This window comes from Nycticebus coucang, chromosome 8 (assembly GCF_027406575.1).
Source record: "Nycticebus coucang isolate mNycCou1 chromosome 8, mNycCou1.pri, whole genome shotgun sequence".
NCBI classification, from domain to species: domain Eukaryota; kingdom Metazoa; phylum Chordata; class Mammalia; order Primates; family Lorisidae; genus Nycticebus; species Nycticebus coucang.
Genome location: NC_069787.1, coordinates 95,309,784 through 95,333,349, shown reverse-complemented (window position 1 = coordinate 95,333,349; position 23,566 = coordinate 95,309,784). Strand labels below are relative to the sequence as shown.

Genomic DNA, 23,566 nt, shown 5'->3' with positions numbered 1-23,566 from the left:
CCATTCTGATGGCATCCCTTTTCCCTAGTAGAATCCCTCACCAGAGTTGGACACCTCCAACTCTTCTCTAGAAGAGAAACTACTGCTGCCCCCGATAGTCAGAGGCTGAAAATTCCCCCAGGTGTCCTTCCTTGTGATCTTCTTGCCACATCCACCTCCCAGACACTCAGACACACCACCGCACTCACCATTGAGCCACCGGGAGTTGTACTGATCCGTGCGCATGGCTGTCTGCTTTCCAAGTGTGCGGAAGATGGCTGCATCAGTGCCCATAAAATCAATGTACACACCAGCATAGAGCTCCTCATCTGTGGGTGGGCCAGTGGGTCAGTCAGGGAGGCTGCATGCCCTTTGTTAGGGCCAGAGTATAGCACAAATGACATCTTGTGCAGGATCCTGCCTCCCCCTCAGACTCCCCAGGGCTCTCCAGAAGGGTGCTGGTAAATGTTTAATGAGTGGCTCTGGGAGGGTTGGGATTAGAAGCAATAGACGATTTCTGTGGTGTAAATACTCCCACCATGGCTGATTTCAGGCCACAAACCTGAAGTCACTTAAAGCAGAGTTGGGAAGAGCTACCAACACTATGGTACAGTATTTCTACCCCACAGATACAGTAGATGTAAATAACCTTAAGAGCATAGATAACAACAAAATGTACGAAAATAATTAGGAAAAAATGGCTCGGTGCCTATAGCTCAGTGAGTAGGGCACCAGCCACATACACCAGGTTTGAGACCAGCCCAGGCCTGCTGAACAACAATAACTGCAACCAAAAAATAGCCGGGCATTGTGGCGGGCGCCTGTAGTCCCAGCTACTTAGGAGGCTGAGGCAAGAGAATTGCTTAAGCTCAAGAGTTTGAGGTTGCTGTGAACTGTGATGCCATGGCACTCTACCAAGGGCTACAAAATGAGACTCTGTCTCAAAAAATAATAATCATAATTAGGAAAAAATGTAGTAAAATTAGGAATAATTATAAAGTACAGGCACACCTCTTTTTATTTCGCCTCACTTTACTGTGCTTCACAGATACTGTGTTTACAAAATGAAAGTGTGTGGCAACCAGGACTTGAGCTAATGAGCACCATTTTTCCAACAGCATGTGCTCACTTCATGTCTCTGTGTCACATTTTGATAATTCAAACTTTTTCATTATTATTATATCTGTTATGATGATCTGTGATAGGTGATCTTTGATGTTACAAGTGCAATTGTTTGGGGGTGCCACACACTGCACCCATATAAGATAGCAAACTTAATGTGTTCTGACTGCTCTGGTGACCACCATTCCCTCATCTCCTTCTCCTTGGTTCTCCCTATTCGATGAGGAACATCAGTATTAAAATTAGGCCAAGTAATAACCCTACAATGGTCTCTAAGTGTTCAGTGAAAGGAAGACTTACAGATCTCTCATTTTAAATCAAAAGCTAGAAATAATTAAGCTTAAAGAGAAAGATACATTGAAAGCTGAGAAAGGCCAAAAGGTAGGCCTCTTGCATCAGTTAGCTAAATTGTGAATGCAAAGTTCTTGAACAAAATTAAAAGTGCTACTCCAGCAAACACACAAATGATAAGAGAGCAAAACAGCTTTATTGCTGGCATGTAGAAAGTCTGAGTGGTCCAGATAGAAGATGAAACCAGCCACATCGCCTGAAGCCAAAGCCTAACCCAGAGCAAGGCTCTAACTCCCTTCAATTCTATAAAAGCCAGGAAAGGTGAAGAAGCTACAGAAGAAAAGTGGCAGCTAGTAGAGGTTTGTTCATGAGGTGTAAGGAAAAAAGCTATCCATAACATGAAAGTGCAAGGTGAAACAGCTGCAGAAGGTGCAGCAAATTATCCAAAACAGGAGTGGGGTCCATCTGGCCGTCTAGGTCCTTAAGTGCAGCCTTTTGACTAAATCCGAATTTTATAGAATCCTTTTTTGTTGTTGAGACAGAGTCCTACTCTATGCCCTGAGCAGAGTGCAATGGAGTCATAGCTCACTGCAACCTCAGACTTGGGCGTGGGCATCCTGCTGCCTCAGCCTCAGGAAGCTGCTGGGATTACAGGCACTCGCTGGGGTACCCGGCTGGGTTTTTCATTTTTTTAAGAGTCGGGGGTCTCACTCTCACTCAGGCAAGTCTTGAACTCTTGAGCTCAAGCAATTCTCCCTCCTCAGCCTCCCACAGTGCTGGGATTACAGGAGTGAGCCACTGTGCCCAGCTAAATCCTTTTATTTTTATTAATGTTTTTGTTCATCTTTTATATTTTATTTTTGAAATGAACATATTTAAAATAACAAAGAATTTTGCCAGGTATTGTGGTGAGCACCTATAGTCCCAGCTACTTGGGAGTCTAAGGCAGGAGGAACACTTGAGCCCGAGAGTTTGAGGTTGCTGTGAGCTATGATGACACCCTGGCACTCTACCCAAGGCACTCTCAAAAAATAATAGTAATAGGGCAGCGCCTATGGCTCAGTGAGTTGGGCACTGGCCCCATATACTGAGGGTGGCAGGTTCAAACCCGGCCCTGGTCAAACTGCAACAAAAAAATAGCCGGGCATTGTGGCGGGCGCCTGTAGTCCCAGCTACTCGAGAGGCTGAGGCAAGAGAATCGCCTAGGCCCAGGAGTTGGAGGTTGCTGTGAGCTGTGTGATGCCACGGCACTCTACCGAGGGCGATAAAGGTGAGACTGTCTCTACAAAAAGAAAATAATAGTAATAAATAAATAAAATACCAAACAATAATATAAGTTTCTTTTTTATTATTTTTGAGACAGAGTCTCATTATGTTGCCCTTAGTAGAGTACCAGTAGTTTTTAGCAGACCAGACCAGGTTTGAACCCGCCAGCCTCAGCGCCGTAAACACTGTGCTACAGGCACCAAGCCATAAGATTCAATGAAATAATCCTCCCAGATTGACCACCACAACTAGAACATTAGGAAGCCATAAAGCCTAAATTGACAATTGCTACATTCATGAATTAGTTCTAACTTGCCCCTCCTGACTGATATCACTATCACATGAGGTTGGTTGTCAAGTATTTACAGGGGTCAAGTACACCAGTCTGTTATCAGCTTTTGATAATGGTGCCCTGTGTTTTTATCTGAAGTGGAATTTATGAATAATTGCACAGCTCCATAGTATTTTTTAATTCTGCCTACTTAAAAGCCAATGATGTCAAAGAAGACCAAGAGAACACTGAAGGAAGAAAAGACTTTTTTTTTCTTTTTTTGAGACAGAGTCTCACTTTGTTGCCCTTTACAGTAGAGTGCCATGGCCTCATAGCTCACAGCAACCTCAGATTCCTGGGCTGAAGCGATTCTCTTGCCTCAGCCTCCCAAGTAGCTGGGACTACAGGCACCCGCCATCACACCCAGCTATTATTTTTTAGAGACAGGGTCTCACTCTGCCTCAGGCTGGTCTTGAACCTGTGAGGTTAGGCAATCCACCTGCCTGGGCCTCCCAAGTGCTGGGATTATAGGAGAGAGCCACTGCACCCAGCCTGAAAACAGACTTTAAAATTTTTATGTTTTCTTTTTTTTTTTTGAGATAGGGTCTCACTCTGTTGCCCAGGCTGAAATGCAATAGCATCTTTGTAACTTACTATAATATCAAACTCCTGGGTTCAAGCAGTCCACCTGCCTCAGCCTGCTAGTAGCTAGAACTATAGGCTTGTCACTCTGCCTAATTTTTCTAGATGAGGTCTCGCTCTTGCTCAGGCTGGTCTTGACCTCCTGAGCTCAAGTGATCCTTCTGCCTTGACCTCCCAGAGTGCTAAGACTACAGATGTGAGCCTCCCCGCTTAGCCAGCCTCCCCGCTTAGCCAAAAACAGATTTTTTTTTTTGGAGACAGAATCTCACTATGCCGCCCTGGGTAGAGTCCTATGGCGTCACAGCTCACAGCAACCTCAAATTCTTGGGCTGAAGTGATTCTTTTGCCTCAGCCTCCCAAGTAGCTGGGACTACAGACGCCCGCCACAACACCCAGCTATTTTTTTGTTGCAATTGTTTAGCTGACCCAGGCCGGGTTCAAACCCGCCACCCTCGGTGTATGTAGCTGGCACCGTAACCACTGGGGTACGGGTGCCAAGCCAAAAACAGATTTTTTAAATGAAGATTAGGAATTGTAACATTATCTTGTTTCTGCTAAAGATAAGATGATGGCTCGGCGCTTGTAGCTCAGTGACTAGGGCACCAGCCACATGGAGCACTGGGGCTGGCAGGTTCGAATCCAGCCTGGGCCTGCCAAACAACAATGACAACTACAACAACAAAAAATAGCCAGGCTTTGTGGCAGGCACCTGTAGTCCCAGCTACTTGGGAGGCTGAGGCAAGAGAATTGCTTAAGCCTGAGACTTTGAGGTTACTGTGAGCTGTGACGTCATGACATTCTACCGAGGGCAACGTAGTGAGCCTATGTGCCAAAATAAAAATATAAATAAAGATAAAAGAATTTGCTTGCTTTGTGATATTGCAATATCAGCATTAAAAAAATTCAATGCTTATCAACATTATAACATTCATTAAGGACCACAAATATTTTAAATTAGAGGGAGAGATGTGAAAGGTATTGCAGAAACTAAAAGAGGAAAAGCAAAAGCAGACTCGGCACCTGTAGCCCAATGGTTAGGGCACCAGCCATATACACCAGAGCTGGTGGTTTTGAACCTGGCATGGGCCTGCTAAACAATGACAAGTGCAACAAAAAAATAGCCAGGAGTTGTGGTGGACGCCTATAGTCCCAGCTACTTAGGAAGCTGAGGCAAGAGAATCGCTTAAGCCAAAGAGTTTGAGGTTGCTGTGAGCTGTGACATCATAGCACTCTACCAGGGACACCATAGTAAGACTGTCTCAAAAAAAAAAAAAAAAAAAAGGAAAACAACTGCCTATTTCAAGGAGAACCACTGATTGGTAGCATGAATTAGCTTTCAACTTAACAGAACAACCTCATGCAATACTTCAAAAGGAAAATACATATTATTCAATCACTTTGATGAATCAACTGATACTACTGACTTAGCACAGGTTTGGGTCATAATAGATTTTCTTCACTACAAAGACTTACTTTGGGGCGGCGCCTGTGGCTCAGTCGGTAAGGTGCCAGCCCCATATACCGAGGGTGACGGGTTCAAACCCGGCCCCGGCCAAACTGCAACCAAAAAATAGCCGGACGTTGTGGCGGGCGCCTGTAGTCCCAGCTACTCGGGAGGCTGAGGCAAGAGAATCGCTTAAGCCCAGGAGTTGGAGGTTGCTGTGAGCTGTGTGAGGCCACGGCACTCTACCGAGGGCCATAAAAGTGAGACCCTGTCTCTACAAAAAAAAAAAGACTTACTTTGGGTATTTTGAAAAGAACATGGGGAATAGATATTGTCAACAACTTTCAAGATAAACATCATTAAGTTAAACTAAATTTGATAAATTTAGTGAGTGTATGTACAGATGGTGAACCTTCCATGACAGGAAAATATGAAGGGTTTAGTGCTCAGATAAAAAAAATATTAACAGGCTCAGCGCCTGTGACTCAAGCGGCTAAGGCGCCAGCCACATACACCTAAGCTGGCAGGTTCGAATCCAGCCTGGGCTGGCCAAACAACAATGATGGCTGCAACCAAAAAATAGCCAGGCATTGTGGCAGCACCTGTAGTCCCAGCTACTCAGGAGGCTTGAGCCCAGGAGTTGGAGGTTGCTGTGAGCTGTGATGCCACAGCACTCTACTCAGGGCAACAGCTCAAGGCTCTGTCTCAAAAAAAAAAAAAAAAGGATTAAGAGATCTAGATGCTCTCATTTTTCATCGTATCAGAATGAAAAGTAAAATCTCTGAGTGAAAGCTAGTATTTTAAGTGATACTTTGCAACAAGTTATAAGTATTGTTAACAATATTGGTATAAATCCAACATGGAATCAGCATCTCAGTTCATAACATGCCAAAGTTGAAAAATAAGGTATTCAGTATGCTAAAGCACATTGAATATTTCAGGAACAGGTGTTAGCCAAAATTTTATCTCTGTGAAAACAGATAGTTAAATGTTATGAAGGGCAGAATCAGCAATGTGAATTATTGATAGACGATTTCTATAGGAGTAGAGCATTCCTATGTGGTATCACATCAAGTCAACTTAACTATTTCTTTACAAGGTAAAACTAAGTCTATACATGATATGTGAAAAAAATCCGAGCCTTTTGAGAAAAGCTGTATTTTTTCAAAATACATCTTCAAAAGACAATTTTGGATGCTGGGCACAGTGGCTAACACTTGTAATCCAAGCACTCTGGGAGGCCAAGGTGAATAGATTGCCTGACCTCACTCAAGACCAGCCTGAGCTAGAGCGAGACCCCATCTCTAAAAAAAATAGCCGGGTATTGTGGCGGGCACCTGTAGTCCTACCTACTTGGGAAGCTGAGACAAAAGAAGCACTTAAGAGTTTGAGGTTGCTGGGAGCTAAAATGTCATAGCACTCTACCCAGGGGGATAAACTGAGACTGTGTCTCAAAAAAAAGAAAAAGGCTCAGCGCCTGTAGCTCAGCTGCTAGGGTACCAGCCACATACACCAGAGCTGGTGGGTTCAAACCTGGCCCAGCCCTGCCAAACAATAACTGAAACAAAAAAAAATAGCTGGTGTTGTGGCAGGCACCCTGTAGTCCCAGGTACTTGGGAGTCTGAGGCAAGAGAATCGCTTCAGCCCAAGAGTTTGAGGTTGCTGTGAGCTGTGATGCCATAGCACCCTATCGAGGAGGACATACTGAGACTCTGTCTCAGAAAAAGGGCAATTTTGGATGAATGTTTTCCCAAGTTTGCAAACTTCGTTGATGAGCAGGATGATATATGTGAATCCTTTGAAGAATACACAGCTGTTGTAAGTGTATTAATTGGAGATTAGAATGAAAGTTTTCACTGACTTTGAGAATCATGTCACATTCAAATTAGCATTTCAGCCTCACCTAGTTGATTATCATCAAGGCATCTAAAGAACTACAGATCTCAGGAAATCACATTTTAAAGTCATTGTTTGTTGCTAAGAAAAATCCATTTGAAATACAAAAAAATGAAGTAGAATACCCATGCCTTTGGCAACATACCCCAAAAATACTTTCTTGCTTTTCAACCACTTCTTGCCAGGAATCTACATTCTCCTACCTCACCCTGATCAAGATGCCCTTAAGGTCATAAATGACTGATACCCATGTAGATCAACTGAAACTGTGCTACTATCTTTCGGCCAAATATTTAAATGCTTTCCAACAAAAAGCAGACACAGGCTCAGTGCCTGCAGCTCAGCGGCTAGGGCACCAGCCACATACACCAGGGCTGGCAAGTTCAAACCCAGCCTGGGCCTGCCAAACAACAATGACAACTACAACAAAAAAATAGCCAGGCGTTGTGGCAGGCACCTGTAGTAGTCCCAGCTATTCAGGAGGCTGAGGCAAGAGAATTGCTTAAGTCCAAGAGTTTGAGGTTGCTGTGAGCTGTGCCACAGCACTCTACCGAGGGCAATGTAGTGAGATTGTGTCTCAAAAAAACAAAACAAAACAAAACAACCAGATACAATAAAGTCATTAAAAGGTTAGTTAACTTTAAAATTAAGAAATAGTTTTCAGTTTTTGAAATTATTAAATACTAGATTAGATTTTTACAAAATAATGTACATTTTTAAAGTATAGTAGATCTTCTGTAAGTTGACTACTCAAGGAACTGTAACAAATTGGTCAACATTCACAGGTGGTCAAGAGAAGGAAGTAGGCCTACTGCACTCATATGTACATGTGATGCATGTCCAGTCAATGAAAATTAGGTCAACTTGAGGTGGTCAACTATGGAGGTTCTACTGTATATCTAATTGAAGTTTTTTGAATGCAGCTTTATTTGATTACAGCTAAATTAACGTGGACTTCCCACATAAAAAGGTTCTGATCCAGAAGATCTAGCTAAGATCACTGATAAAGGTGGCCACTCAAAGTAACAATTCTCAATGTAATCTTCTATTGAAATAAAATGCCATCTGTGACTCTCATAGCTAGAGAGAAGTCAATGCCTGGCTTCGATGAGTCAAAGGACAGGCTAACTCTCGTTAGGGGCTAATGCAGCAGATGACTTTAAGTTAAGCCAATGCGGGCCGGTGCCTGTGGCTCAGTGAGTAGGGCGCCGGCCCCATATACCGAGGGTGGCGGGTTCAAACCCAGTCCCGGCCAAACTGAAACAAAAAAATAGCTGGGTGTTGTGGTAGGTGCCAGTAGTCCAGCTACTCAGGAGGCTGAGGCAAGAGAATCGCTTAAGCCCAAGAACTGGAGGTTGCTGTGAGCTGTGACGCTACAGCACTCTACTGAGGGCAACAAAGTGAGACTCTGTCTCTTAAAAAAAACAAGCCAATGCTCATTTACAATTCTGAAAATCCCAGGGACCTTGAGAATTATGCCAAATCTATTCTGCCTGAGCTATATAAATGGAACAACAAAGCCTGGATGATACCACATCTGTTTACAGCATGGTTTACTCAATATTTTAACTTCACTGTTCAGACCCACTGTTCAAATAAAAGATTCCTTTCAGGGTGGTGCCTGTGGCTCAAGGAGTAAGGTGCAGGTCCCATATGCTGGAGGTGGCGGGTTCAAACTTAGCCCCGGCCAAAAACCAAAAAAAAAAAAAAAAAAGATTCCTTTCAAAATGTTACTGCTCATTGACAATGCACCTGGTCACCCAAGAGCTCTAATGGAGATGTACAAGGAGATGAAAGTTATTTTTATACTTGTTAATACAACATCCATTCTATAGCCCATGGATCATAGAGTAATTTCAACTTTCAAGTCTTATTACCTAAGAAATACATTTCCTAAGGCTATTGCTGCCATACATAGTGATTCTTCTGATGGATGTGGGCAAAGTAAAGGAAAACTTTCTAGAAAGGATTCACCACTCTAGATGCCACTGAAAATATTTATGATTCATCAGAGGACAAAATATTAACAATATTTCTACTATGAGTCAAATGCCATTAACAGGAGTTTGGAAGAAGTGGATTCTAACCTTAATAACTTTGAAGGGTTCAAGATTTCTGTAGAAGTACCAGATGTGGTGTAAATAGCAAGAGTACTGGGGGTAGAGCCTGAAGATGCGACGGAATTGGTGCAATCTCATGATAAAACTCGAATGGATGAAGAGTTACTTCTTACAGATCAGCAAAGAAAAAATGGTTTTTTAAAGTGGAATCTACCCCTTGGTGAAGATTTTATGAACATTGTTGAAATGAAAACAAAGGATTTAGAATGTTACATAAACTTAGTTAATAAAGCAGCAGCATAATTGGAGGGGATTGACTTTAATTTTGTTTTTTTTTTTTTTTGTAGAGACAGAGTCTCACTCTATGGCCCTTGGTAGAGTGCCGTGGCCTCACACAGCTCACAGCAACCTCCAACTCCTGGGCTTAAGCGATTCTCTTGCCTCAGCCTCCCGAGTAGCTGGAACTACAGGCGCCCGCCACAACGCCCGGCTATTTTTTGGTTGCAGTTTGGCCGGGGCCGGGTTTGAACCCGCCACCCTCGGCATATGGGGCCGGCGCCCTACCGACTGAGCCACAGGCGCCGCCCGACTTTAATTTTGAAAGAAGTTCTACTATGAGTCAAATGCTGTCAAACAGTATCACATACTATAGAGAAATCTTTCATGAAAGGAAGAGTCAATCAATGCAGCAATCTTCATTGTTTCTTATTTTAAGAAATTACCATAGCTACCCCAGCCTTCAGCAACCACTATGCCGATCAGTCAGTATCCATCGACACTAAGACAAGACCCTCCACCAGAAAAAGATTACAGCTTGATGAAGATTACACATGTTCACGAGCATTTACCAATAAGGTAATTCTTAAGGTATGTGCATTTTTTTAGACAATGCTATTGCACAATGCAGCATAAAGTTAACTTTTATATGTAGTGGGAAACAAAAAATTCATGTGACTCGCTTTATTGCGATATTTTCTTGATTGTGGTGATCTGGAACTGAACTTACAATATCCCTGAAATACGCCTGCAATGAGTTTTGAGTATCGGCTGCCTTTTTGTTGTTATTGTTACCTCTGTTTTAATATTTAATTATAAACCTCTGTTTTAATATTTAATTATAAATGTATAGTTAAAATTTTTATTTATTATTTTTTTGAGACAGAGTCTCATTATGTCACCCTCAGTAGAGTGCCGTGGAGTCACAACTCACAGCAACCTCAAACTCTTGGGCTCAAGGGATTCTCCTGCCTCAGCCTCCTGAGTAGCTGGTACTAAAGGTGCCCGCCACAACACCCGGCTTTTTTGGTTGCAGTTGTCATTGTTGTTTGGCAGGCCTGGGCTGGGTTCGAACCTGCCAGCTCCAGTGCCCTAGCCACTGAGTTACAGGCGCTGAGCCACATATAATTAAAATTTTAATAATAGCTGTGTTTCACAAATGGCTCACAAAATTCCTAAAAATGTAACAATTTACCTGGCTCCAGAACACTACTCCATGTCTTCCCTCACTGTCTGGTCTGGGTTCTGCCACCAGGCTGGGATCAAGAGCGGGAGGACAATGCCCACCCCCTGACCCAGGAGCCTTTCCTAGGCTTGGAGGTGACGTAGTACCCAATAGCTGCTCTTCAAGGCAGATGGGGTGGAGTAGCCAAAAAGCAGGCAGAGTGAATGGGCTAGGGAAAATGTCAGGCTCACCCACCCTAGGGTTAGGGGCAGCAGCTGTTCTTGAGATCCCAGACAGGATCCCTCCTTAGAAAGAGCCCCAACTCTCCTAGACACCTGCCTGGAGCAGAAATATGCTCCCCTATACTGGGCCCAGGGCCAGAGTTCTCCATATGGACCTCTCCCAGGTTTCCAGACATATTCAAAACATACTATGAGGGCCACCTTCATGCCACCCCCAGTACACACTTGGCTTGTCTACTCTTCTAGACAGCCTATGGCTCAGAGAAGGGTTCCAGGCTGTGCACAGACCACCCTGAGTTCCAAGGTAGGATCTGGCACCCTCAGCCTCCAATCCAAAAGGCCTGGATGGAGGCTTAGAAGACTTAGTTTCTGTCTCTCAGTTCACACTGGGGTCTGACCTGCACACCCTTCTCCTACCAGGTGGAGTCCCATTGGGAAATTCAGGGATAGCCTGCTCATGATTTCTGCCATGGTACATGTATACGTGTCAGTGCCGCACACCCCCTTCAGTGGCAGAGGTCATATGTTCAGACTGTAGAACCAGGGTGAGGTGGGGGCACTCACTGATGAGGGCTGAGGCTGTGTCCAGCTTGGGGTCGTATGGACACTTGCCCTTCCCTGACTCGAGTCTCTCAGGCTCCAGGTAGAAGATGTAATCCTGCAGGGCAGAGGGGGTTAGCATCATCCAGGCCAGTTCCTTAGCCAGGAAGGATAAGGGTCACCACGTTTCTGGGGAGAAAGTGAGCCCTCGGGGATACCCTGAGTCCACCCCCTGTACTCCCCAGAGCTCCTCAGGCTTAAACTCCATCCAGTCAGGTTTCCCAGGGCAGGGCCATACTGTAGGTTCCCAGGGAGGTGCTTCCTAGTCCCAGGTCTCAGGTAAGATATGGGAACCAAGTCTGGAAGGGCCCCATCCTGGGGCCATGAGATGGGCATGGAGCAGACTTTTAGGGGCTAAACCCCCTCCATGCCAGCTGGCTCATGAAGACTCTGGCCAAGGCCCCCATGGGCCACAGAGGCACAACTTTTTGAGTTATGACTCCCTGTCATAGACCAAGGAGAGGCTGCAGACCTGGCCAGGGCAGGGGGCACTAGTTAAGGGCCTGGGGTCCTGCCCTTTGCCATCATGTCTGACCAGCCCAGAGAGCTCTAAGGTTACTGTGACTCCAGGCTTTTGTGTCCTCAGGATGGACCAATGGGTCATGTTTTTTATTCTGTCCCTTAGCAGAACCCCCAGCTTCCACCTGTCTCCCCAGGGAGCCAGGAGTTGAGGCTTCTAGACCAGACAACATGCCTCCCAGCCCAGCCTGGAAGATGCGGGGCAAAGGCTGGTGAAGGCACCGGGCTCAGGATAAGCTCGCAGGCCACAAGGAAAAGGGAGGGGAAAAGGAGGGATAGAGGAGAGGAAAGAAGAACAGAGGCAGTAGGAGGTGGCAGCAGGTGGCAGGATGGTGATGGAAAGGTGCACACAGACCCACTTCAGTTACACTCTGCACACGTGGCTTCCTGCACACATGGGCTGCAGGCACAGCTCAACACACATCACTGTCAGCACACGCAACTCCCTACTCACACTTTGTACACACACATAAGATCTGAATGATCCTGCTTTTGAGTACTCCCTGCCATAGACATATGGACACACAGACACACACACACACACAAAATCTCATTCACCGGCAGCCCTGCCCCCCTGCCCGCCCCTGCCCAGCCCCGGCTCTCCCAGTCCAGACCTGGGTTATAACTAGTGGACAGATATCACCCCAGGAGAGGACAGCCCCGAGCATGTGAGTGTGCAGGACATTGTGTCCACTGGATATCTCTTGGGAGACATGGGGTACAGACACCTGAAAGTGATATGTCAGCCTGCATGCAAGTGCCACAGTCCCACTCTGGGTCTGAGTAAGGGATGCCCAAGTGCATGTTGGTGTGCACTCTTGTGTGTCTACACTCAAGTGTTCCAAGAGCGAAGGCACAGCTGTCCCCAGGGCTCCTATCTTCCCTACCTGGTAGTTTCATGATTTCTTGCCTGTAGGGGTCACATGAGGCTGACATGAATCCATCTAGGAATGCCTTCTGAGCCTAAGGCACTTCAGGGGGAGGGATGGGAATAAGGTGGGGGTGGGAATAAGGTGGGTGAGAGGTAGAGGGAGGGCCTGGGAGCCAGCTTGGGGTATAGGCCCAGGGTGCGTTTAGCTCATAGGAAATGCTGCCTGGCAAAGGCCTGGAGGGATGAGGCCCACCTGGCGTGGGGCTGTGGGCGTCGGGTGGAGAGCACCATCTGTGGCTCTGCTGCCGCGGCCTCTCACCACCTGCATCTGGGTGGTCCATGATGTGGCCTGAGAAGATGAGGAACAGGAGTTAGAGCTGGGGTGACAGGGGCTGGGGGAGCGGGCTTGGGCTGCCAGCCTCTCACACCACACACGCCAGGAACACACATGAGTACCTGGGCCCCCAGAGAACGTCTATGCTTGTGTACGTGCACACACACACACACACACACACAGACTTGGCACACACCTGTACGTACATGTGGCCCTTAGGTCCAGTCACTCTCACACATGCCCTACAAGATCACACCAGCTCACACACATGCCTACATGGAAATGGAAGAGGGCAGAAGCGGGGGTGGTGGGGGAGCAGAGCTGGGGAAGGGGCAGCTCCTCTCAACCCCCTGGGGGAGGAAGGCAGCTCGCCCCTAGGCCATAAAGCAGAAGCTGACCTAGGCTTCCAGCCTCGCAATGCCAAGGCCCCTGCCAGGCCCTCTGGTTTGGCTGTAGGAACATGGTCTACAGGCATGGCCAAGAGAGCCGTTGGAGTGAGTGCTTACTATGTGCCAGGCACAGTGCTAAGAACTTTGAGAGCATTAGCTCACTGCCTCCTCCTCCTATCGACCTGTGAGAAAGGCAGCTGTTGGGCCCATTTTCAAGTGAAGAAACTGAGGCTAAGTGAGATGAAAGAAGTCACTCACCCAAAGTCACAGGGCTTGGAAGTAGCAGGGCTGGGGCTCAAGCCCATCCTCCCATCAGGACCCTGGGATGCAGCCACCAGTGGGGGCAGCACAGGTCCAGGGTGGGCGGGGCTTACCTGGGCTCGACGGCCACGGTTCACATAGGTGCACACAGGGTTGTAGGCACCTGTCCCACACACATACAGATGTGTTCGGTTCCAGGGCTGGATGAGCCTGACGAAGTTCCCGCACTCACCCTGGGACCAGAAGGATAGTCATGTAGAAGCCCAGATACCTACCAGGTCTCTTTCCCTCTCTGGGGTCACCTGCCCCCTTCCCACCTGTGGACCCCACTACACTCACATTGCCATCCTTGCCTGAGAGTACGCATTCCTCAATGCGCTGTGGGGAGGCTGCCCAGTGAATCTGCCAGAGATGGGGGTTAGATGGTGCAGCCTGCTGGACAGGACCTGAGCTCTGAGGCTCCATGACCCCTCACCCTCCCCATGCCCACATCTGGGCTGGCCCTTACAATGAGGGGCTCGCGGTTGATGTCATGCAGATCCAGGGACAGTACGTAGTCCTTGCTGCCCACATACATGCGGTCATGGTCCTCATCCTTGAGCAGGATTCGGTAGTCGGTTGTGTTGAGCAGAAAGTTGAAGAAGTGGGCAGTGCCTGTGGCCTTAAGTTCTGTGGGTAGAGGGCATGGCACTGGTTAGAGCACAGTCTTAAACTTCAGGTTTCTCTCCTAAGGCCTACGTAGCGCCCTCTCCAGTCCCTGACAGGTTAGGAGGAGAAAGTAGGACAGGAAGGCAGGCCAGGGAAGGGGCCACACCCAAAGCTAAACCCCTGATTCATAGACAGACCTCGCCAGCTCAGGGTCCCAATGAAAAGACAGTGGGAAGGCTAGGCACAGCTCACTCCTGTAATCTCAGCATTCTGGGAGGCTGAGGGGGCAGATTGCTTGAGCTCAGGAGTTGGAGACCAGCCAGAGCAAGTCTCTACTAAAAATAGAAAAACTAATTGGGCATTGTGGTGGGTGCCTATAGTCTAGTACTCGGGAGGCTGAGGAAAGAGGATTGCTTGAGCCCAAAAGTTTGAGGTTTCTGTAAGCTATGATGCCACATTACTCTACTCAGGATGACAGAGTGAGATTCTGTCTCAAAAAAAAAAAAAAGGCTTGGCGCCCATAGCACAATGGTTACAGCACCAGTCACATACACAGAGGGTGGCAGGTTTGAACCCTGCCTGGGCCAGCTAAACAACAACAACAAGTGCAACAATAACAACAACAAAAAAAAAAAGCTGGACATTGTGGTGGGCGCCTGTAGTCCCAGCTACTTGGGAGAATGAGGCAAGAGAATCGCTTAAGCCCAAGAATTTGAGATTGCTGTGAGCTGTGACGCCACAGCACTCAACCCAGGGCGACAGCTTGAGGCTCTGTCTCCAAAAAAAAAAGTAGGGGTGGGGGGGCCAAGGTATGTAGTAGCATCAGAGTCTTTGCTCAGGTGGATTTTAATGCTCCCACATTCAGGGTGGGGATGGCTTCCCACAGAGGCCTAAAGGGATTAATGAGCAGGTGGAAGTAGGGCCACGTCTATCTAAGATAGCCCTCAGATGCTGGCATGGAGCCTAGATGCCCTATCCTCACCCTGCCTACCAATCAGGCAGAGGGCACAGCTGGTACACAGCAAGGTCCCCACGCTGTCTGAAGTGGGTTAGCCAGGATACCAGAAAGCCTAGTAATCACACTGCCCTGCAGACCCCAGCTTCCCCAGGGCCCCACAAGGCTGCTAATGGTAGAACTCTCAGGCCACTTTGAATCTACCAGGAGCAGTCATTTGTGCTAAAGAGGCTCTTCCCCGGTGCTACAGTGTCCCAGAGCTGATGGCAGGGTCCAGTTGAGTCTTCTATTTTCTCTTCTGTATGAGTCCAGCAACCTTGGCCCTCTCATCCCCAGGATGCTGGGAAAAGTCCTCCCTCTTGTAGATTAAGGACAGGATGGAGGTCAGACACTGACAGGCCAACGACAGGCCTCTATGAAGCTCTGAAACTGGATCTGGAAGGGGAGAGCTGAGGGGTCCCCTTGGCAAGTCCCTTCTCCACCCTCCCCCAGCTATCTTTAGCTCAGTAGGAGAAGAAACATTGTAATGAGTATGATGAATATGCACATACACAGGGGCTTCAGATGGCAGCATGCAGAAGAGAACATGCACATACACACAGCAAAGGCAAGCACATGTGTCCTGCCACAGATGAGGCACTCAACAGGGGGATCACACATGTCCCAACTCCCCTCCCCACATCTCGTAATCCTGACCCCAAGGCACCTGGAGGGAAGAATAGCTAGAATCTGAGGCCCTGAACACAGCCTGAAAATGGGACCAGCAGGTGGCCCCATCCCATCAGTTAAGGTCACCCTCCACTAAGGGCAGCTACCCCTTACTGGCCTGGCTGACCCTGACCACTGCTGTTATGCTGGGGACCCTGGGGTAGGCTGGAGGGGCTTTGCCTGGGAGCAAAGACAGACAGGAGCTGCAGGATGGGCTGAGATGGCATGCAGAGTAGAGGCAGGCTGGGGGCCAGGGGTTCCAACAACCAACACAGCCCTTGTCTAAGACTAGGAGTTTACTCTGAGGGGCTGGGGAGCAAGGAAAGGCCTTGCCCTACCCAGGCCTGACTATGCAGGGACAAGGGAATACAGGTGATGACCTTGGCCAACCACTGGGACGCAGGGACGCCAAGGGATCAAAGAGCCTGGCTATGGCCTCACCCTGCCTGTCCAGCGGCGCCTCTGAAGTCCTGGGCAGAGCAGCCTGGGCACCTGTCCTGCACCTGTTGTTGGGCCACTCAAGAGTCCCCTGCCTGGCCACCCAGTCATAGTGACAACAGGAAAGTAAACACTCCCCACCCTCAGGGCTGGGAATTAGCCAGAGAGGAAGTAGGGCTGCCAGTAGAGCGCCCCCAAACTGGGACAGCCCACCAGGGGTTATTTATACCCTGGCTGGGGGCATGGCCTCGGTTGTGCCCTTACACATTCCACTGGGTTAGGGGGCACTTGGGGGTATTGGAAGTGGAGGGGGCAAAGGCTTAATTGGGTTCCTTCAGACATAGGCACTAGGAGGTGGGGAAGCTTCAGACATCTAGCCTCCAGGGACCTGACCAGCCATAATCCCTACTCTCCACCGCTGTCCAGTCTTGGGTCTCTATAATCTGTACCCTCCTCCTCTGCTGTGCCAGGACTTCAGGGTCTAAGGCCCAAGACCGAGCTCTCCACCAGTTCCTGGGGGCCAACTCCATTTGTGAGAAAGACAAGGCAGAAAACACTCAGCAGATGAGGAAACTGAGTCCTAGATGGAGGAAGACTAGGCTTGAGCTGAAATCCTGTCTCTGAACCCTCTGTGCCACTACTCCCCGGTCTGTCCTGGGAAGTGAGGGTGAAGGGATCCTCTCCCCAATCACCAAGTACCCACTCTGTGCAAAGCCCTGTGCTTGCAACATTCAAAGCACAGGGAAGGGAAGTGACATGCCAGAGTGCATGGGGGAGATTCCCACCTAGGTCCACGGCTGAAGAAGAAGGAGGTCCAGGGGAGTCAGTCCTGGTGGTGGAGACTGCCTGCTAGGAGGGCTAGGGCCAAGGTTTAACTCGCTCTCCATAGACAGGGCACATGACTCAGAACCCTTGGGACCCCCCCTAGTGGCCATGGAATATGGTGTCAATGGCTCTGGTGTCACAGGACATGATGCTCCAGTGGAAACTGATAGGGAAGGGGAGCCCCCAGAAGGCCACATGGGATGGGGAAGAGGTGGGACCATGGGTCAGAGATCCTTGGCTATGGCTTGGATTTCTAGTGTGAGCTTCACAACCCCACTTGGGACACTCTGGCTCTCTGAGCCTCATTTTCCATTCTAGATCATCTCTCAGGCCCTCCTAGTACTGACAGTCAAAGTGATCCTGGGTTGGGAATCCTGCTCTGATCTTAAGGAGAGAGTGATGGTTAGCTACTCCTCTGGTCTTCTCCTACCCATCCTTCACGCCTGAGGGAAGAAGAGAGTGGGATGGGGTCCCAAGTTCTTTCCTCAAGGAATCAGGGTTCCAGATGTCACTATCTCTTGGAGGACATCACCACCACCCTCACTGCCATCCTAGTTACCCTATTTCCGAGTCCTGAGGTGAGGAGCTGAGGGCACTATGAGGTAGGAAGTGATTTCCCCAACTCCAGTGTGTGCCTACACCACCCCCAACACATAGAAGCAGAACTAAATCCCGAATAATTCATCCAAAGCCACCTAAAAGACAGGAAACCAAGGCAAAGAGTGGTAGGAGTTTCCTGAGCATTTCCAGAGCAAATGAAGTACAGGGGCTCTGGCCTCATCAATTCACAGGCAGACTGCTAAACTCACTAGAATAGAATTGTAAGGAAAAATTGAAACAAGGAGTTCCATGGAGCCCCGTATCTCTAGTTTCAGAAAGGAAGGCTGAGGCTCAGAGAACAGTCATGCTCACTCTAGGTCACAAGGAGAAGCAAAACTGGTATCCTGGCTCAGCACCCGTAGCATAGTGGTTACGGCACCAGCCACATACACGAAGGCTGGCGGGTTCGAAACTAGCCCTGGGCCAGCTAAACAACGACAACTGTAACAAAAAATAGCCGGGCATTGTGGCAGGCACCTGTAGTCCCAGCTTTTGGGAGGCTGAGGCAAGAGAATCGCTTAAGCCCAAGAGTTTGAGGTTGCTATGAGCTGTGACATCATGGCACTCTACTGAGGGTGACACAGTAAGACTCTGCCTCAAAAAAACAAACAAACAAAAAAAAAACTGGTATCCTGTTTCCCCATTCCCTGCCCCACCACAGACAAAGAATCTGGGGTCCTTTGTTCTGACAAGAAGCCTGGGTCTTGCAGCACTGGGTACCTTCCTCTAATAACCTAATTCAGCAGTGGCAAGATCTTACTGGGCCCAGTTTCCCTAAGGAAACTTAGACTTGGGCCATAAGGAACTGGGGGCTCACGGTGGCATCAGTGAGTAGGGGCCTGATGTAGACCCTGGTCATGTCCTCAGGCCAGTCCCTACCTCTGCCCCACTAGTCCCAGGCCTAGTTCTGATAACCATGGGCATCGCCCCTTCCCCATTGCCATGGCAATATTGCAAGGGTGGCTGGAGCATAATCAAAGGTTCTGTTGGCATCAAGACTCAAGCCTGAATGAACTTTCACACTGGTGGGGAGGGAGGGGGTATGCTTGGGTAATGTCTCTGGGGAAGGGCTCCCCACCCCCAAACTCTCACCCAGGCTGGGCTCAGGTTGGGTGGGGCAATATCCGGAAAGGATTTTCCCGTCATTGGGAAGGAAGAGCCTTTTCTGGCATCAGACACCTCATTTCCGCAGCCATTCCCAGCCTCTGGGACTCTCCCATGGACATTACACACTCAGGGTCGTGGCCCAAAAAGGTGTGGCAAGGATCCAGAGGCAGGAACATTCTCAGGGCATAGGGGGTATAATCATGGTGGTGGTGGTGGTGGGGAGTCTCTGTTTGCCCATCTCTAGGAACCAGCTGATGATGCCTCACTTTAAAGGAGATAGTAGGTGTGGATAGGCACTGAGAAGGTGTGTTCACAGCCTTAACTCGCAGACCCCAAGTAAACAGCCCCACCATTTGCTGTCTGTCTCCAAGACACCAGAGCCACTGCCAGTGAACCAGAGGCTGCTGCAGAAAGAGGGGTCTTGGAGCAGAGGTGGACTCTGTCCCCTTGGTTACAGCCCCACAAAGCAGTGGGCCCTGACTGACAGCATCACCTCCCCCAGCTGTGCTGGGTACTAGGGGGTGATAGACAGATCCTTGCAGCCTGGCTAGGACCTCTGACCTTGTGTGGGCTACGGCAGCTCTAATCCCTTAGCTAAAGGGAGATGGGATTGGGGACAAAGAGAGGTGCTAGTTTGTGTTTTTTGTTTTTTTTTTTGAGATAGAGTCTCATTGTGTTACCCTCAGTAGAGTGCTGTACCGTCACAGCTCACAGCAACCTCAAACTCTTCAGCTCAAGCAATTCTCTTGCCTTAGCCTCCCAAGTAGCTGGGACTATAGGCACCCTCCACAACGCCTGGCTATTTTTTTGTTATAGTTGTCATATACTCTCACCCCAGGCTGGGCTCGAACCCACCAGCCCCAGTGTATGTGGCCCGTGCCCTAACTGCTGAGCTGCTGGCGCCCTAACTGCTGAGCTACAGGCACCACGTCACTAGTTTGGGTTTTTTTTTTTTTGTAGAGACAGAGTCTCACTTTATGGCTCTCAGTAGAGTGCCGTGGCCTCACACAGCTCACAGCAACCTCCAACTCCTGGGCCTAGGCGATTCTCTTGCCTCAGCCTCCCGAGTAGCTGGGACTACAGGCGCCCGCCACAACGCCCGGCTATTTTTTTTTTTTTTTTTTTTTGGTTGCAGTTTGGCTGGGGCTGGGTTTGAACCCACCACCCTCGGTATATGGGGCCAGCGCCACTAGTTTGGGTTTTTGTCAGTGCTTCATTCACCAGAAAGTCAGACATCCTTACTTTCCTAGGAGAGGGACTGAGGTAGACAAGGATATAGTAGCAGTGGCTGCAAGAGAAGTGACAGGGCCCAGGCAGTCCCTATTGGATACCTCTGCAGGCTCTGGGAAGAGGTGGCCCCCAGTCTCTTTATCACCCCTCCCAAGGCTGTGAGGGGCCCCAGAGTAAGGCCCAGGGGCTGGGCTGGCTCCCTGGCTTCTAGCCTAATCCTCTTTTAATGAGCGGCCAGCCGGAAGGCCTCAGCCCCTGGCCACAGCCCTGCAACCCTGGGAGCCCCAGCCAGGCCAAGCTGGGGGTAGGACAGCCCAGATGCCTTTGCATGCACCTTCCCCCAACTCAGCACACCCCCTTCATGCCCCAGTGCCAAGACTCAGGGCCCAGCAACTGCAGGGATATACCAGAGTGACACCTACCTTATGCTCCCATGTTCCAGTCCAGGACCCACAAAGGGCTGGCAGGAGAGGTATCACTGCTGGGGCTAGCTCTCTAAGTTCTTCTCCCCTACCCAAGATGTTCTGAATGGGAACCCCTAGAAACTAAACCCTAGCTATCCACCCATCCCATAGTCTCCAGGTTCCTCTGACCCTAAGTTCCTCAATATCTGCTCCCCCACATCCCATCTCTAGCCAGGCTTTCCAGAATGGAGACCCAGAGCCTTCCCTAGAAGCCATCCATACCAGCTGCCCCCCTCTCCCCAGATAGGTAAGCCAGGTTGCAGCCAATCTCACCCAATTAGCAACAAATTATGGCCTCCTAGTCCATTCAATGTAAGTAACATGTAAATGACTCCTAGTGTTTTTATTCAATAACTATCTCTGATTGAATTCAATTTAAATGTCTGAACTGAGGACCCAATTACCATATTTCATCACCTAGAGCTGCTACTTCCTGGGGAATGTCAGCTCCACCAGGGGAGAGGGACCCAAGCTCAAGGAAGAGGGTAGAGAGGCAGACGCCACTGGCCTGTGAAGGTGGAGATGGTTGCAGTTCCTGTATCCCTGACACATCCATCCCAGGAGTGCAGGGAGTTGGTGAGGTCAGAAGAGCCCCTAAAGGGACCCTCAAGATAGAAAATCCTCTGGAATGAGGGGCCCCTTCTTCAGGGCTGCTGTAAACACCCCAGCTTTCACCAACCACAGGCAGGATAAGAGCCACTGGGCTGGACTACAGCTCCACTATACATGTCCCTCCCATTTTAGGGGCTAGGGGCTGAGACCTATAGGCTTAGGCATGCTGTTCCCATGCCTGTTCCGCCCCAGTGCCCACCTGCTCCACCCAGGAGAGGACAGACTGAGGACACAGCTTATTCTCACCAGGAAAAGCCAGAAGAGAAGGAGCAGTAGGGTCCCTCCCCAGCACACATGCCAGCCGGGAACCAGAGGGTCCACACCTCCACCTTGTTCTCCCTAAGGACATACAGGGACTTTTGACCTTCTGTCCCAGCAGATGAGAGCTCTCCAGCCTTGGTGTCTCCACTGACTGACCCCTGCCTACCTCCATGGCGCCTGATTGTTCCAGGTCTAAAGGGGCCAAGAGGTCCTACATGGACCTTACCATCATGCACAGCTGCCTGTGAGAACACATTTGGGCATTCAGCAGCCAAGCAGAGGTTAGAGCTCCAATTCAGCTTTGGAAGGAAACAGTGTGGTCAAGAGACTTAGCCCTGAGCAGGGAGTGGGAGGATGTGACTGGGGCCAGGCAAACAGATCATATAGGAATGTGCCCCCAGAAGTGTGACGTGAGTAAGAAGAGTTAGTCCTGAGGGGAGTTACACTGATCCATTTCTCAGGTGGGGAGAGTGAAATGGCGGCTCAGTGAATGCCTTCAGTTTCAGAGGCCCACCCCTCCTCCCACATTCCAGATCTGGCCGGAAACCCCTCACTTCTTCCTCCACCACCTCCTCCTCCTCCCATGACTGCAAAAGACAACAAACTCTCCATGGCTCATTTACTCTGATAAATCACCCACACAGACAAGACAGGCCAGGATGGGACTGACAGGCTGCTGGATGTCAAGACCTTCCCCCTTCCCTGGGTCCAGCCCTCAACTCTGCTATCCTTCTTGGACTCCTGTGGACCCTATCGCCCCTTCACATCACCTAGAGATTCTAAAGATGTTACAGACAGTCTTAGCCACCCCACAACATTCTGATGGGGAAACTGAGACAGAGAGCAGACAGATACATGCTCAGGAACCCAGGCAGGGCTGAGTTGTCCCAGTCAAGAGGAAGCAACAAGTACTCCACACAGGCCCGATGCTGAGATGAGAAGGTACACATCAAAATGACAGTCCAAGCTGCCACAGGCAGAGGCCCCTGAAGTGTTACCCAGTCAGCCTCAGGGCAGGAACCCAAAGGGCCCCGAATACTAGCCACTGCTGTGCCAATTGTGAATGGCCCGTAGAATGCAACCATATTAGCTGGCCTGTAGAAATACAAGGCAGTGTACATACTCTGCCATGGAGGGAAGTGAGGGTATTGCACTGAGTCACAAGTAGGAAGAAATAAGGCCCTTGGCTGGGTGCAGAGACCTCAGAGGAAAAAGCATGTCCGGGTAGGAAGCCAAGGAAGGGTGGTGATAGGAGGGGGGGAGGTAAGCAGGGTAGGATGATGAAGGAAGGAAGAGTGGGGGAGGGGGATCTGGAGCTGAGGTCTCCCCCGACAAAGGCTTCCTGATCCCTGGAGGGGCCTGTTGCTTTGGGTCTGTCCCTGCCCTGCAGAGAGATGCACCAGATCGCCAGTGATTGCTGGGGGTCCTAATGAGAATTCCACAAGTCATTTAACTAATGAGCCCCAACCCCTCCCCCACAGGATGATCCCCTGGATCCTAGGCCAGCAGCCACTGCCCAGATCCCATTCTTTAGTGGGTCAGGACCAGTGGTCAGAGTCTGGAGCCCAGGAAGCTTCTGCCCTCTCTCTGGGGCTACTCAGCAGCCTGGATTGGGAGGCTACAGGCTTGCCAAGCCTCCAGCACCCACGTGAACTAAGCTTTGGATTCAGACCATAGCCTTCTGGCATCCAGGCCTCTGGCAAAGGCCCTCTTGCTATTTCTAAGAAAAATGCAGCAAGAATCCTCTCTGCGCCTCCAAAGCTCAAAGGGCTCCCTTGAGGCAGAGCTCAGATTCCCAGGACAACTCCAGGGCAAGCCAGCCAAACATGCTCTCCCTAGCCCTAAGTGAGATGACTAGGTGAGCCACCAAAGTCTGGTCACCCCTAGCATAGGCTAAGGAGCCAAAGCAGTATTCAAAGAAGGGGTCATTGCAGCGGACCATGTGCCCCAACCAGGCTTGGGAGTTTATCTCCAGGGAGCTACCTCCAGGTGTCCACTCCCCACTAAATGCACCCCATCATTGGAATTTTTCCATAATACATATTTAGTACTTCTGCCATGAGAAAAGAAAAAAGAGCTTATGGAAAGAA

The 23,566-nt window shown here is 49.3% G+C and overlaps 1 protein-coding gene across 5 annotated transcripts in view; it reads right to left on the bottom strand.

The window, feature by feature from the left end:
* Positions 1-23,566, bottom strand: part of SEMA3F (semaphorin 3F) — a 41,466-nt gene that overhangs the window by 6,114 nt on the left and 11,786 nt on the right. For 3 of the 5 annotated variants that reach the window (XM_053598532.1, XM_053598533.1, XM_053598531.1), the window contains 6 exons: positions 14,137-14,297; positions 13,968-14,030; positions 13,742-13,861; positions 12,898-12,993; positions 11,219-11,312; positions 189-308 (listed from right to left, as the gene is read on the bottom strand). In XM_053598532.1, coding sequence (XP_053454507.1) covers positions 189-308; positions 11,219-11,312; positions 12,898-12,993; positions 13,742-13,861; positions 13,968-14,030; positions 14,137-14,297 — 654 coding nt within the window. The remainder of the gene's footprint in view (positions 1-188; positions 309-11,218; positions 11,313-12,897; positions 12,994-13,741; positions 13,862-13,967; positions 14,031-14,136; positions 14,298-23,566) is intronic. The other 2 variants (XM_053598534.1, XM_053598535.1) reach the window with 1 other exon arrangement.